Raw genomic sequence first — 14,942 nt, 5'->3', positions numbered from 1 at the left:
GAGCAATGCCACCGACATGTGCTACTGACCCTGCTCTGCCAGGTGTAGCATCCGTCTCTGCTGGGGGCTTGGCACCCATCGCGGGGACCATCTGGCTCCATTTCCCTGACCACATGGCCTTTCCTGTTCTGTACAGCCCGGAGGCTCAAGAAAAGTCGAGTTCGCCCCAACATGAAAGCACAGCCAGTGGCACCAACTGTTCATGGTAGATGAACCCAAAATTCAGTTACAAAAAATCTTAACCTTATTTTTTCAAGTTTGAAGGGAGGAACTGTTTCAAAACTAGTTTGATTTTTTTAATAGAATAAGTTGATTTCTGAAAACTTGACTTGTTTAATCAGCTATTAAAAATTAATTATTATAATTAACTGTTACCATACCAAAAATTATGTACTTCTAGAAAATGTTTTGTTACAGAAATGTAATGAAGAATAGATAAGTCTATCTTGAGTAAAGGCACAAAATTAACATGTTCTCAATTACTTTTTAAGCCGATTATTTTTAAAATAGGAAGTAAGACCTCGCCCCCAAAATGGACTTTTTAATTTGGCACATCTTTAAGTATTTCCAGAGCCAAACAGACGCCAAATCATACAGCCACTGAAAATCATATTTTCAAAAGAATATTTTGGAATGTGGAAAATGTTCTCACATATATTGCTATGCCAAAAAAAAGCAGGTTTCAAAAAGGCTTACAGACATTCTTATAAAAGAATAGCTATGTATCTAGATAAACATACATAGAAAACTAGTCTGGAAGTAAATACCGCAACATTTTAACAGCAATTTTTCTCTGAGTGGTGAAACTGCAAGTGGTTTTTATTTTCTTTTGAGCATTCTCAAAATCTCCTAGAACATATCATAAAAGTATACATTTAAAAAAAAAACTAGAAAGAAAATCATGACACTAAACGGATAGCTTTCTCCTGTGTTCTGTGAGGATGCAGAATGTGGTTTGGGGAATAGGGGAAGTTATTTTATGCCTAATTCTACAGATACGAAAGTCTCAGAAACTCACATATTAAACAACACACCAAGTCTCGATGTTCCAATACTGGACATTTCAGGAAGAACAGAGGCGTACCATCACACACGGAGTGAGCCACTGGGGATAGGGTCCAGACTCATTACAACACACAGCTATTCTCCACATTTCATCCCCACTACACCGACATTAAAATGGAATGAAGAGTATGTAGCACTCAAACATCTGTGACATATGTTTATGGAAGAACAATATTTCCAGGAATTCTAATTCACAATTACTGCTTTCAATTAGAGAAAACAATAGTCAAATTAAAAAGAAATATGTGCAAGTCACAATTTAGCAGTAGCTAAAATCAGCTAGAGATCAGTTTCTATTTCACAGTGGGAGTTACCAAAACCTTAGAAAATCCCCACAATTTGGGAATAGAAGTTAAGATAAAGTCTAAAATCAGAAAATGTATCTCCTACCCCAAGTCACAAGGCACAACAGGGTCTGAGGCAACCTCTCTGTCTTCAGATAATGGAAAAAAAAAAAAAAAAAAAAAAAAACAACACAAAAACCTTGAAGGCTCAAGCTCACAAATCACTGGCCCAAGTTTCACACTAATGGTCATATGATCCTCCAAGCACTGCTTCTCAGACAGACAGTCTCTTCTTTCCTAAAGCCAACAAGATCGCCGAAAAGGCCTAAACTAACCAAACTCCTTTACTTTTTAAATGATGGAGCCTCTTAACAAAGGAAAACAGGACTTTGAAAGAAATATTTCAGGAAAAGGTGAAGGTAGGGAGTTTCAGGAAAATGTCTGATAAAATTCCATCGCTTTTCTAAAACAACAAAAACATAGTCTCCCAAGCCTCAAATACAAAAGCAGAGCAGAAGATAAAAATGTGTTCCCAAATTACACCATCCCTGAGAGAAACACAGTTTCACTTGCTGTTTCAATACATATTTCTCACACAGGATTATTTTATTTAGAGGAAAATACAGATGTATAATCTATACATATACATATAATGAATAAAATATAGATGTATAATCACTAAATGTCATATATAGCCTATGTAGGATATATATATAGTCCTACAGAAATATACATCTTTATGGAGAAATTTCACCTGCCTTAAACAAATATTTAGTTAACTGAAGAGATTTTCAACACTGAAACAACAATGGAGAAAGACACATAACAAACAGCATTAGTCTGTCTAACCAGAGAACAAGCAAAACGACAGCTCGAAGAGATAGACAGATTGTAGGGTAAAAGAAAAAAAATCACTAAGATACTAAATAAGATTCTGATCTATCAGCATCAATGTGACAAAGACAGCAAACACACCTTTTACGTGGGCTGCCTAAAAGGACAGCTTCCCCGTACCTCTGACTTCCATCATCCTGCTCCTGCCCGAGTCCAGGAAAGTAATATATGCCCACAGAAACACTGGCCTGGCCTGCACCCAAGTCAGTGACTTCAACTGCTCCACATTAATAACAAAAGCTGTACAGAGTGGACGTGCAGGGAGAGGAAGAGATGAAAGCTGATGCAGACTTCCAAGAGCAAATCTATCTCCTGCTAAAGAAACTGGCCTAGCACTGTTCAGAAATAACAGCCTCAACGGAAAATACCAGTTATCCTTATAAAGCCTGTCATCATTCCACGCAATGTTGTTAAAGTTTGCATTAAACTCTAACAAACAAAGATTTTCATTGCAACGGACTGCAGTAAACACAGACTTATCACGTGCCCGGGACCATTCTGAGCAGTGTACACAGACGAACACACGGGATCTCCCCATCACCTGATGAGATAAGTGCTACTGGCCTCAGTTTACAGATCGGGAAACTGAGGCACTAGACAGATAAGTGACTTTTCCAAGATCATAAAGCAGTCCAGTAGAACCCAGGCTCTCTGGCTCTGGAGGTCAAGGGTTTAATCACAACACGAGACTATCCCACCCACACTGCTAGTACCAGTAGCCCTGCTTGCCCAAACCTCACGGTGGCCTCAGAAACTGGCACTCCCAGGGCGACAATTTTGTTCCTGCTTTCTGGCTGCTCCCTAGAGTGGAGGGGAAAGGCAGAGTGTCTACTCTATGTCAGCTCCTTCAGAAAAGATAAATGCTCTCATCTATCGTGTCATATCAACATTATTATTACTATTCTTATTGTCATTATTATTCCCATTTTACCGATGAAAAACTGAGATTCTGAGGGATTAAGTCTCTTGCTTAATGCTAGTGAGAGGTAGGGCTGGCAATTGAGCCCAAAACTGTTTGTACATGGTCCGTGTTCCTGCCACTACAGAAAGCATCCTACCTCCCTAGTCACAGGTTCATCTCCTAACTGGGCGACGCATCCAACAACCAGAGACGATCTCCCGTATTTGAGCTAATCACTTCAAAAACAAAAGCTGCCTGAACGACGGGGAGGAACACGAAGAGTGGGGAAGAAAGGTCTGTAAAATTCCAACATCACCGCAAAAAAAGCCGCTCAGACCACAGGAAATTCCCAGTTAGGTAACAGAAAGCGTATCTGGTATGCAAATGCTCAGCACCATCGCAGAGAACTACGCTTTATAAATAGAAACAACTGTATACTTCAGATGCACATCAACTAAGGTTCTGCAAATCCTATTCGATTTTACATGCACCAGAACTCACTCCTGAGAATGGTTAAGCCCCTTTGTAAAGTCAAAAGCTCTTTATAATAATCATTCACTACTTTCTAACTCTGTGAATATTCAAAAGTAGGTATACTCTATTTTATAAACCTGATGAGGCATATAATAATCCAAATTATCTTACAGAGGTTTGGGATCTAGCTCTGCTTTAAAATTGAAGCTATGGACCATTATACATTACCAGACTCTCTCAAAACCTGTGGCTCAATAAACTGCAAAGTTGCTTATTATATCAGCATATAAATTAGTGTCTACATTTTGGCTAAGAATTTCTTGAAATGAATAATAGGGTTCAAAAGCCTGATGATTAAAATAAAGTATCATGAGACATGACTCATAAAAAGTATAGATATAAGGACTTCAGAATTAAATCTCCACATTTCATGGATTAGAAAACTAAGGAAGGCCCCAGAACTCGGGGCACCCGGGTGCCTCAGTCGGTTGAACATCCAACTCTTGATCTGGGCTCAGGTCATGATCTCGGGGTCCTAGGATCGAGCCCCGTGTGGGGCTCCCTGCTTAGCAGGGGGGTCTGCTTGAGGATTCTCTTCTTCTGCCCCCTCCCCCCACTTATACTCTCTCTCAAATAAATAAATCTTAAAAAAAAAAAAGAAGAAAAAGAACTAAACAACCTTTGAAGTCTTAATAAGTGGAAGAAACAAAACTAGAACCCAGTGCGCTAATATCCAATTCAGTGGGTGCCGCGTGGCCCAGAATTAGCTCCCTCTAATGATGTAAGATAATACAGTATTGTAAGCTCTGAAAGAGCAGGAACTGTGTCAGACTTCTTGTTTCTACAATCTACAAATTGCCTTGCTTAATAAATATGACTAATTCTTGCTATGGTGAGAGAAGGCAATCAGGGGTGGTGTAGCAGGCTATCTCCTTCTTCTCTTCTGGTCTTTGCAGACTGTGAGGCAGATCCTAGGGTCCCAACACACAGCTGTGCAAGATCAGTGCCGACCTTATACAGAGAAGAGAGGGGTAGTGAGGCCCAGATGTCGAGTCTTCAGGATGTCCTATGAAAGGCTTTAAGATTGGAAGGCATGAGACACCTGCAAATCAATTAACCCGTCCAGCTTAAGATCCCGCCACTCTAAAATGAGTAGCTGCATTTCCTGATCTCTAAGACTCGTTCCAGTATAAAATGTTATTATTTTGTTTAGTCTTAAATTTATAACTTTGACCCAAAATATAATACTTTAATAAGCCCCTTTCAATTTGCCTCTTTGGTGTGTTACTGTGACTCTTACAAGTTTACAGTAGTCCCCATGCCCACTTCCCCCATTGAATAAGGCAGAGAATGGGAAAGCTTTGCTCTGTGATGGCCTCAGTCCCCGTTCTGTTTCCTGACACCACTTCTACCAGAAAAGCTCCTCGGGTCCGCAAGATTAGGCCCAAGTACTTCTAGTCTTACTCCCCGCAACAGGGCCCAAGGCTGGGCTTGTCACACCAGCTATATTGTATGTAGCAAGGCCAGGGTCCCCCCAGACAAGCTGCCTCTGTTTGGTGTCCAGGGAGACCCTGAGCAGAGGAGGGCCCCTAGCCAGAGCTGGTCAACTGCAGGGTCTGCTAGCAGCATGGAGCTGGTCTGAGGCCAGAGGCACAGGTCAGAGAGAGGCCAGGCCACTGGGAGGCCAGCCTGGAGTGCGAGCCTTAGTGTGAAACTTGAGAAGGTGATTAAGTAAGAGATACTCAGACAAGGGAAGGACAGGAGAGAGCTGGAGACTAGAAAAATGTGAGAGAGAGGTTACTCTGGGAGTTCCACCCATTTCAAAAAAGCAAATGTTACTGTCTTCCAAGCAGGCTAAAATAATATGCATTTATTGTGTCTGTGAGCTACAAAGGACCTTATTAATTATTGCTAGGCATAAAGGGTTTTACTACCACTACACCTATGTCAAGAAACAGGAAGATCAGGTCATAGGATTTTCATAATTAAGGAGAGAACCAGAATGTACACTGTATATTTGTAAAGAGCTCTGCAGATTATAGGTCACCATCATGTGCACTTTCTGCTCCAACCCTCACAACCACAACACTTGAAGAAGCTGAGGCTCACCGCGTTTATTTACTTGTCCAAGAGGCCCAAACTATTAAGTGTCACATCTTCAGGTCGGCCTGGGGCTCTTCTACCACTCCACCAAGTCTCTTTAAATTACTTTCCCTCAAACCCACCTTTTAATAGAAATAAAATTTATTTCCTGTTCGTTCAAAATTTTTTCAATTTTATTTAATGTCTAGCATTGAAACAGGTTGCAGTTCAGATATCATTAAACAGTGTTTTGATAAACTACACATCACTGTCCCTTGCACTGCAAAGCACGTTAGCATACGACGGGTTAAATAAGCCTTGAGGCCTCATCTGGAAAACTTACCACCACATATACTATACAATTGTTTCTATGGGAAGTTCTGTTCCAAGTTCCAATCAACTGACTTAAAAGCGATCTTTTGGAACACATGAACACAGTCTAAAAATAATCACCACTGCAAACTTAAGGAATTTCTTAGATTTCATTTTTCTTTTTCATTTCATTTAAATATATGCATACATACACAGAGCCTGCTCTCACTAAGCAGCATGTACGGTATGAAAAGCTAAGCATTTCAGTATAACGGAAGAAATTTCATAAAACTCCCACATACTATGATCGTGGATTACATAAAGAAGTGGGAAAGTCCCCTTCTGCCCCCAAACTGTGCCAAGACATCTGACATGTTCACGTCTGCCAGGACTCTACAGTTATTCAAGTCCGAATCCACTCTTTACAGACATCGGCATACTACTGTCATGATCCAAAGTTCAGAAAGGACTTCTCACCAGAATAATGAACTTCTTGAATTCCTCCAAACGATGTGTTTTGAGAATTATGTCTCCTTGCCAAGGGATTTCAAGTACTAAAAGCAGAGTGGCAGCTTTTCAGTTATGAATTTTCAACAAATCACCAACATACATGGTTGAAAGTATTTTCACTGAGAATCAAAGTGTCAGGTTTAAGAATATTAAAAACAACAACAACAACAAAACACCCCAGCTTATCTAAAGAGAGAAATCAAGCATGATGGTGATCACTGTGTCTTTTAATGGAAATAGGGGACCAGAACATTGGGATAAATTTAATTGGCAAGTTCTCCTGATAATTTTGATTTATTAAAAATGGACCCACCTATGATTTTTCAGAAGCATTCTTATTGCTTAAGTTTGTGACTGTATTGTGTTTAAACCAAACCAAACAAAAACAATAAGAAAGGACCATCTGAATCTAAACACGACACTCTCAACTACAAGTTCTGACAAAAGTCTGCCAACTGGATTTCACCCTACCTCGAACAGCAGGTATCGTGTGGCCTCGGTGCCTTAGGATCCTGCCATTTTCTCTTGTGTCCTCCTCACTCAGGACAGTCTTTCCAGCAGCATCTTGAGAAAGACAGACTAAGAGTGATAGGGATCAAAACAAAAGGCGGCTTACATGCATGAGAAACTCTGAATTGCCCAATTTCAGTCCCAAAGCGTCTCAGTCTGCAGATCCTCTATAATCTTTGATGAAGTACAACATAAACCTGTTTAAAGCTGTTTGTAATCAAAAGGTACAAAGTGTGAGAACCAAATTCTCTTGGTTATTGAGATGAGTCTTAAAATAACCACAAGCAGCTAATATTTAATTTGGAGTTCTTAGCTTTATGTGAGAATTCTTAGTAAGATACAAAATACCCTTATAAAACACAACTTAACCTACGGTAGAAATATCTCATCAGGTAGGCCATTATCATGATTATCTAGATGTAAAAGGCAAGTCAGTTTGAAAAAGCCAAATTATTATTACTTTAAATACTCTTCTGTTTATTTTTAGATACACGCACTTAAAATAGTCTAATATGAAGCACATACAGCTCCACAAGCCTGTGCCAAAAATCTTGCCATATCCTAGTGAGTTTGCGCTATTCTTTTTAATCTGAAAAAAATGTTCAGTGTACATCTTTAATTCTTTTTTAGTGGTGTGAGCCTTTAGTTTTTCTGTGATATAAGCCATTATCCTCTTACCTATTTCCATAAACTCATGTTTTCTTATTTTGAGTTGGTTGGAAGGAGACACTTCTCATTCCAAGGATCTGCGAGCAAACTTAAATAAGTCTATAGTCCAAAATCAATATTACTTCAAATACTTATATATTTTTCTTTTTTATATTCACTAATTCCCCTGAGTCAGTTTCTTCAGGTATAAAACAGTGGAACTGCAGTGGGGGTGGGGAAGACGAGCACCAAGAGGAACCATATGCGAGACCATTTCCAAGTTCCCTTCCAACTCCAAACTTCTATTATCGCTGGTTTCTTTGGTCTGCATTTATTGTAAACAGAAGCTTCTGTACAGCAGTGGTTCTCAAGAGGCAGGGTAGGTCTCTATTTTGCCTCCTAGTCGTCTGGCAATGTCTAGAGACAATTTTGGTCATCACAGCTGGGGGCGGGGTGTGCTCCTGGCATCTAGTGGGTGGAGACCAGGGATGCTGCTAACTCAACATCCTACGTTGCCTGGGGAGCCGGCCCTCCAACAGAGTCATCCAGGCCAGCCTGTCAATAGTGCCCGGGTCGAGAAGTTCTGCTCTAGGGTAACAATGCTGGGAAACTAAATGATGTGTCATATTCAGAAAACTGGGGAGGCCATTTCCTAAAATATTTACTACCCTTCATATTCCTAGACAGGCAGCTCAGGTACCTGAATTCCTAAAAGGGAAGCAGAAAGCAGCAGGGCTGATTCACAGCCCCCTTTTTTACCCTATCTCCCTCTTTCTCTCAGCCACACCTACTGAATGACCAGTGCTGGGAGGCAAGATGAAAAAGCCAGGGTCCCTGCCTTCCAGGTGCCACCATCTAGAGGAGAGAGATAAATCAAGACATCGGTTGGTGTTTGGATAGAGCAAGATACAGTGCGGCTTGCAAAAGCCCATGGGTTCTTTAAAAGATCCTGCATTTATTTTCTATTCTTTTTAAAGATTTTATTTATTTATTTGAGAGAGAGAGAGAGTGCAAGCAGCAAGGAGGGGCGCTGGGACAGGGAGAGAAAATCTCAAGCAGACTCTGCCCTGAGCATGGAGCCCAACGTGGGTTTCATTCCCACAACCCTGGGATCATGACCTGAGCCAAAACCGAGAGTAGGATGCTCAACCAACCGAGCCACCCACGTGCCCCTAAACCAAACTGCATTTAAACAGCAGATACTAGTAAGGAGCCATCATTGGCAGGTTTTTAAATAGATCCACTCAGCAAGAAAAGTTCAGTTACATTAAGAAAATGTGTTTTCAATCTCCCAACATAATGAAAGTTGCTCCTCAGCCGTGAGTATCGGCTCTATTCTTCTAACGAAGTATGGAATCAAATGTCCCTTCAAGAAGATGAACAGTATTCCAAGGATCATTGGATTTTCTGGTCCTACAAGTCATTCTGGGTTCCTGTTGTAGGGAACCATGAGTAAGAAAGGCCCAGAGGTCAGAGCAAGGACTGCAGAGGGAGCCACGTGCTTTCTAGGATACTCTGGGACGTATCCAAGGAAGCCATACGGTTTTTCTTCCAAACCAAGACACTTCTGAGAGGGAGTTATGCCAGAATACTGATGTAAACCAGGGTAAGTGTTCACCAGAGCATGACTGCTACGTCTGTGCTTGTGAAGCAACCTCGGGGGATAGTGATGCCCACACAAGCCTGGTAGCAGCTGCAGGTACTAAACACAAGTTCAACTTCTACTCCTTCACTCAACTAAAATTCAGTTACAGTTAAAAGGAAGACATTTGACACTTGGTGTAAAATCAACACAGAACACACTCGCGCAAACGCCAAATCTAGAACATACTGTTTATGAATCTGAAGTGTAAGATTCCCACAATAGTGTGCACCAGATGGGATTTAGCCTTTTCTCTGCAACATGTGAAAAGCAAGAAAAATTGTTAAACAGCTTCCGGTCTTTAACCTTAGCTAATACACTGATCTCCCAATCAGCACAGGCACATCTCCAGTACTCGCAGTCAAGTCAAACCCTGAGTTAAAAGCCACCTGACTTCACAGGTTTGGCATGTTTAGCCACAAGGTCCGTGGTCACTTGTGTACGAGGCGAGAGATAGCTTCAGTAACTCTCCCCTTGAAAGCCACACTGCCAGCAAGATGTATGTGCTCTTAAGCATCTGAGCAAAGTCGAGATGTTATATATTTAACCTAGAAAATCCTAGAAAACAGGATACCAAACTCCTTGGAAAACAAAAACATTCCCATGAAGAATAAGGTCAATACTGTCTTTTTTTCTAACCCATAAATACAGAGGCCTCTAAAAACAATACTGTAGTCTTACAGAAAGCTCACAAATTAAAAACCAAACCAAAAACATGTACTAATGCTCTGAACACATCCCTAAGACTGAATACAAGAGCTGACTCCCTGCAGGCACTTCAGGGAGGCTAGAGAGCCCAGAAAGACCTCAGGGACAGCCAGCAGTAGCAGCAACTGGGGTAACACAGCCATTCCCCCACTTCCTTTTAAAATCCTGGCGTAAATGACACAACCTTCACAAGAGTGAGAAGGTGGAATTATCCAGCTTCTATTTTGCCTCCATGTTCTAGATTGGATCAAGGAAGAGACTTAAAACTGCAAATGGTAGCCTATCCTGAAAAGAGGGAACAAAGGCCCCTTTTAAATTTTAGCCTCATCTCATCTTCAAGAACCAAAGACCCACTCCTGGCAAGTTCCCTATACATGAAAGTAGAGTTCCAGAAATGAAAAAAAAAAGGTACATACAAAAAAGAGGAAACCACAGACAGGTAAGCTTGGTATCAATTCTAACAAAATTCTACCTTGGGTTTTCAAGGAGGTAGATTACAAGACTTGGGTATGGGAGGGGCAGCAATGGCCTATTGTATTTCCAGTGTCGTGTCCAATTATCCTAATATGTTTTTTGATAAGCCTGGTATCAGAGAGAAATACTGTAAACAAAATATATCTTCATTTCTTGAAAAGGTCCTGGTAAAATAGAGAAATGTGAGATGGATGACATAAACAAGGGTGCTCACAGTTCTCTGAAACACATTCTTAAAAGAATATTAATTATTGAGCTGCTATAATCTGAAGGAATGACCTGGTGTCCCTGTTTTTCTTTAATTGAACAGTTATATTAATCATATAGATGAAGTCTGAGAATATGCTTATTAACTTTGCAGAGGACAAAAAGATGAAAGACAATATTCAAAAGATTCTTAATGCAGAATACTATATGGACAGCAATGAGATGATATTTTAATAGAGATAGATATTAAGTCCTATATTTAAGTAGAAACATAAATTGTACAAACAGAAATGCTGGAAACCTGGCTTAGCAGTACTTTAACGTTGAGAGTCAGAAGTAACGCAGCTGTTTAAAAAAACAACAAGAGCAGGAAATTCAATCCTCAGCTGCATTACTAAAATTAAATAACTAGATCAAGGGAAGAAACAGTTTACTAGGCATTACCTAAGTTGAAACCACATCCAGAGAAAAGAGTTAAATTCTGAGGGCAGCACTTTGAGAGTAAATTAATTATCTGAGAAAGATCAGGAAGGTTAAGAGTATAGAGATGATACCACATGAGAAACTGTTGACAAAACCGGGAAGGTTTGGCCTAAAGAATACTCTGTGGCCTTGCTCAACGATTTAAAAGGCTACAATGAAGACATCTCCCGAACAAGTCTCAGTTTGTCAGTGTCCCTCCAGAATGTAAATGCAACACTCCAGGTCCAGCTGCACAGTAAGCAAGCAGAGGAAACATGACCTCTCCCGTGTTGGGCATTCTACTTACACAGACCAAAATGGAATTGAGCTTTTGGGCAACTGCATTACATAGTTGCCTCGTAATGAATTTAGAGCCCGATTCAAACATAGTTTTCTCTAGTGAATAATGGTTAACAGCCAGTAGTCTCAGCAACTACCACCACTCGACATCACGTTGTCTATTTGCTCAATGTCTGTCCCTACCCATTAAAACAGAAGCTTCGTGAATGCGGGAGTTTTGTTTTGTTCACAGCTGAATATCCAGCACCCAGAACAAGTCCTTGCCTATAGCAGACATTCGATAAATACAAATTGAATAAACGAATGACTGTTAAACAGCACAAAGCTAAAACGAGGATAAAAGTTAAATGGCAAGAGGGTAGCCTTTTTCTGTGTAGCCCCAAAAGAGAACTGGCAACCACTACAAGTTATAGGAAGCAGGTTTCAATGCAAGAAAAGCCTCCTAATAATTAGAGCTGTTTAGCAACGGAACAAGCTGCTTCTTGAAGTAAGATTTTGTTCTCCGTACTGAAAATATGAAAATAGACATTGGATGAATAGAAAGTCGCCATTTTCTACATGCCTGAACCAGGTAACCTTAAGTATTTTGGAGACTCAACGACACAGAAAGGAGTTCCATCGTATCAATAGAGAAGAGAGGGATATCCCAGTCAATACAGGAATATTTTACAACATCTGTGGTGGGCAGTTGCCATCTACCCCTCCAGACCCACCCTCTATCTAGTTCCACCACGCTCTGAGCCTGGAGGGCTGAACTATGAAGGACTGCATCAACTCTTGCTCATTCTCCGACTTTCGGTCAGGTTTGGCCAATGGGGATGGTAGAGAGAGGGGCCTCAGGGCAGGGAACTGATTGATTCTCTGGCTGTGTCCTTGTGTTCTCAGTGGACAGCCATGTCCTTTGACTGAAGATCTCAGCCCCTGCAAGGCACCTATTTCAACATAACCATCTTTTTGGGGGTTGGTAACATTCCCTCCTCTTTCCTCTTCAGGTACAGGGACCAGCCCTCGCCCACCCCATTTATGGGCCCTTATATTCTCATTATACTGTATATCTTAGTAAGTAGTCTTTTTCTTGAATGTCCCTCAAATTATGGAGTGTTGCCACCTGCTTCCCATCAGGTCCCTGGCCAACCGCCACCTGAGCCCATACGCATCCAGTGTCTGTGTGGACGCTCACAGTGACAGGGTGGGAGCACACTAGGTTTTGGAGACCTTTCTTGCTCCCTAGTTGTAGTGCTATTATAATGTTAACCTGAGGCCTTTCACGTATTTGAAGCCGGTTTTTAAAATCAGACACAACAGTGGGAAGACAACTCAGCCTGCACAGTTTACAGTTAGGCTGTGTCTCGGCACAACTGCTCAAGCAGCCTGAGTTGCTGTGCATTCTGAAATAGCAGTTTCCTGGTTTAGCAAGCACTTTGGCTTCACATCCAGTCATCCCCTCAGAAACAGGAAGCAATGTCAGATTATCATGCAACAATATCAGATTTTAGACACCAAAGGCAGTTATCAAGAGATCATGTATATATTGTGTTCTTTCTCCAGATACGAGTTTGTGAAAGAACAAACACTACCAAACTTCTCTTCTTCATCTTTTATTATTGAGGCTGACCTTTTGTGGGAATTACTAGAGCAATAGGATATTTTCACCTTACACTGATTTTTACCTTGTGAAGAGTGTACCGAGTGGGGAAATACTATCTTTTCTCAGTGCCAACGGAGTAGTATAAAATGAATGAAAATGTTTAATATGGGTCGGTATTTCTTTATATGTCCTAGAGTCACAGCAAATATTAAGCAAATAAAAGATCAGGTGAGGAAAGTACACATAAAACCAAATGAATTTAGACAAAGGAAAATAAAGACCACTTTATAAGTTATAATTAAATAAAGAGGAACAAAATTTTGAGAGCTGCACAAAATATAAGGAAAAACCTTCACAGGAATCGACTACCAAGAACAACTGCTTATGTAATATATAATTAAAATATTTTAATTGTATATACTTACAGAAATTTGGCATATCTATAGTAACTTAGAAGGGTAGGAATAGAGAGATTAAAAATGAAAACCATAAAACGTTTATAATTCCTACTATAACAAGTTTGCAAACTATTTAAGTAATCTAAGTTTTAGATAATCACAAAAAGATGGAGTACCATCACTGACTCCAAAAACAGCGTATGTCCCCAGTCCTGTTCTGGAGACAACTGTCATGGGAGAAAGAGAAACTAAGAGAACCCCAAGAGTCTGGTGCTCACCTCTTCCAATCCTGGGTCCCCTTTCTCTGATCTCTGACCACACAAAGTAATCAGCACTAGAATATAAGAAGTTATTTGCCATAGTGACAGGCACCCCTGTTTCCTCTTCTTTTCTTCAAAGACAGGACCTACCAGTAACAGCTTTCTTCCTTTTCAAAGCCCTGTGGATGTGGCTAAAAACACTAGTGCAGAATCAAGGTCCTTACTGCACCCAAGAAGAGCACTTTGTGAACTGCCCCACTGTCAGAACTTAGTTCTCTTCACCAGAATTTACAGTGCCACCTCTGACTTAAGGCTGGTCCAAACAGGACTTCAAAAAAAGATGGAATATGTACCCTCAGCCCTTGCGCTTGGAGAACTTATTACAGTCTGTTTTATTAAGTCTTCAGTGGTAACTAGAACTTACTCCTCTGGAAGGGAAAAGAAAAAAGCAAACATTTACTGACATATCCAAATATGACACATCCAATATACAAGTGCTCTTGCAACTGCTCTGTGGCACTCCTGCAAAGAGGTTCTCCAAACCTTTTCCTCATTTGACCAACATATGCTCTCACTTTCTTGCTCTGTCTCTTTTAAACTTGGGGCTTCTAAGTGTATTTATAAGCAAATATAGAATTTCCTTTCCAGAGACATTGAAAATGTACCCAGTCATGCTACCAGATACCGGGTCCAATTCAACAAACATATACTGAGTTCCAATTATGTACCAGACACTAAGTCACTGCACTAATAATGAGAAGACAGGTTTTTCCAAAAACATGGTTATCTTTTTTAACTCCTGAGACAGTTTTGGCATACCAACTAGAAATAATAACAATCAATGACAGCCTTATTTTATGATACCCAAGTGATCTTCATTGATCTCATTCATTACTTTAAAACCCTGCTATTTGCAGGGTTATTTCTGATAGAAACAGAAATGTCCCCAGTCTCATGCGTTAAAATATGAAATGAGAGACGAGTATATAAACAACCAAAGCACACGCTGAAACTATGGCAAAGGGGCGCCTGGGTGGCTCAGTCGGTTAAGCAGCTGCCTTCGGCTCAGGTCATGATCTCGGGGTCCTAGGACTGGGTCCACTGAACAGGGAGCCTGCTTCTCCCTCTGCCCCTTCCCCTGCTCATGTGCTCTCTCTCTATCAAACAAATAAATAAAATCTGTAAAAGAAAAAAAAGAAACTATGGCAAAGATGAAGAACTGT

At 40.6% G+C, this 14,942-nt stretch overlaps 1 protein-coding gene across 9 annotated transcripts in view; it reads right to left on the bottom strand.

Annotated features, from left to right (window-relative positions):
* Window positions 1-14,942, bottom strand: part of GAB1 (GRB2 associated binding protein 1) — a 123,152-nt gene that overhangs the window by 77,157 nt on the left and 31,053 nt on the right. For 3 of the 9 annotated variants that reach the window (XM_045798910.2, XM_045798913.2, XM_045798912.2), the window contains exons 2-3: window positions 6,994-7,086; window positions 6,490-6,566 (exon numbers count right to left, since the gene is read on the bottom strand). The exons of 5 other annotated variants lie outside the window; for them this stretch is intronic. In XM_045798910.2, the coding sequence (XP_045654866.1) occupies window positions 6,490-6,566; window positions 6,994-7,086 (170 nt within the window). Of the gene's footprint in view, window positions 1-6,489; window positions 6,567-6,993; window positions 7,087-14,942 lie in introns of those variants that run through there. One more of the 9 variants, XM_045798919.2, reaches the window with a different exon arrangement.

This window comes from Ursus americanus, chromosome 13 (genome assembly GCF_024610735.1).
Source record: "Ursus americanus isolate L20-20 chromosome 13, mUrsAme1.1.p, whole genome shotgun sequence".
In the NCBI taxonomy this organism is placed as follows: domain Eukaryota; kingdom Metazoa; phylum Chordata; class Mammalia; order Carnivora; family Ursidae; genus Ursus; species Ursus americanus.
The sequence above is the reverse complement of the archived record's forward strand: the minus strand, read 5'-3'. Positions and strand labels throughout refer to the sequence as shown.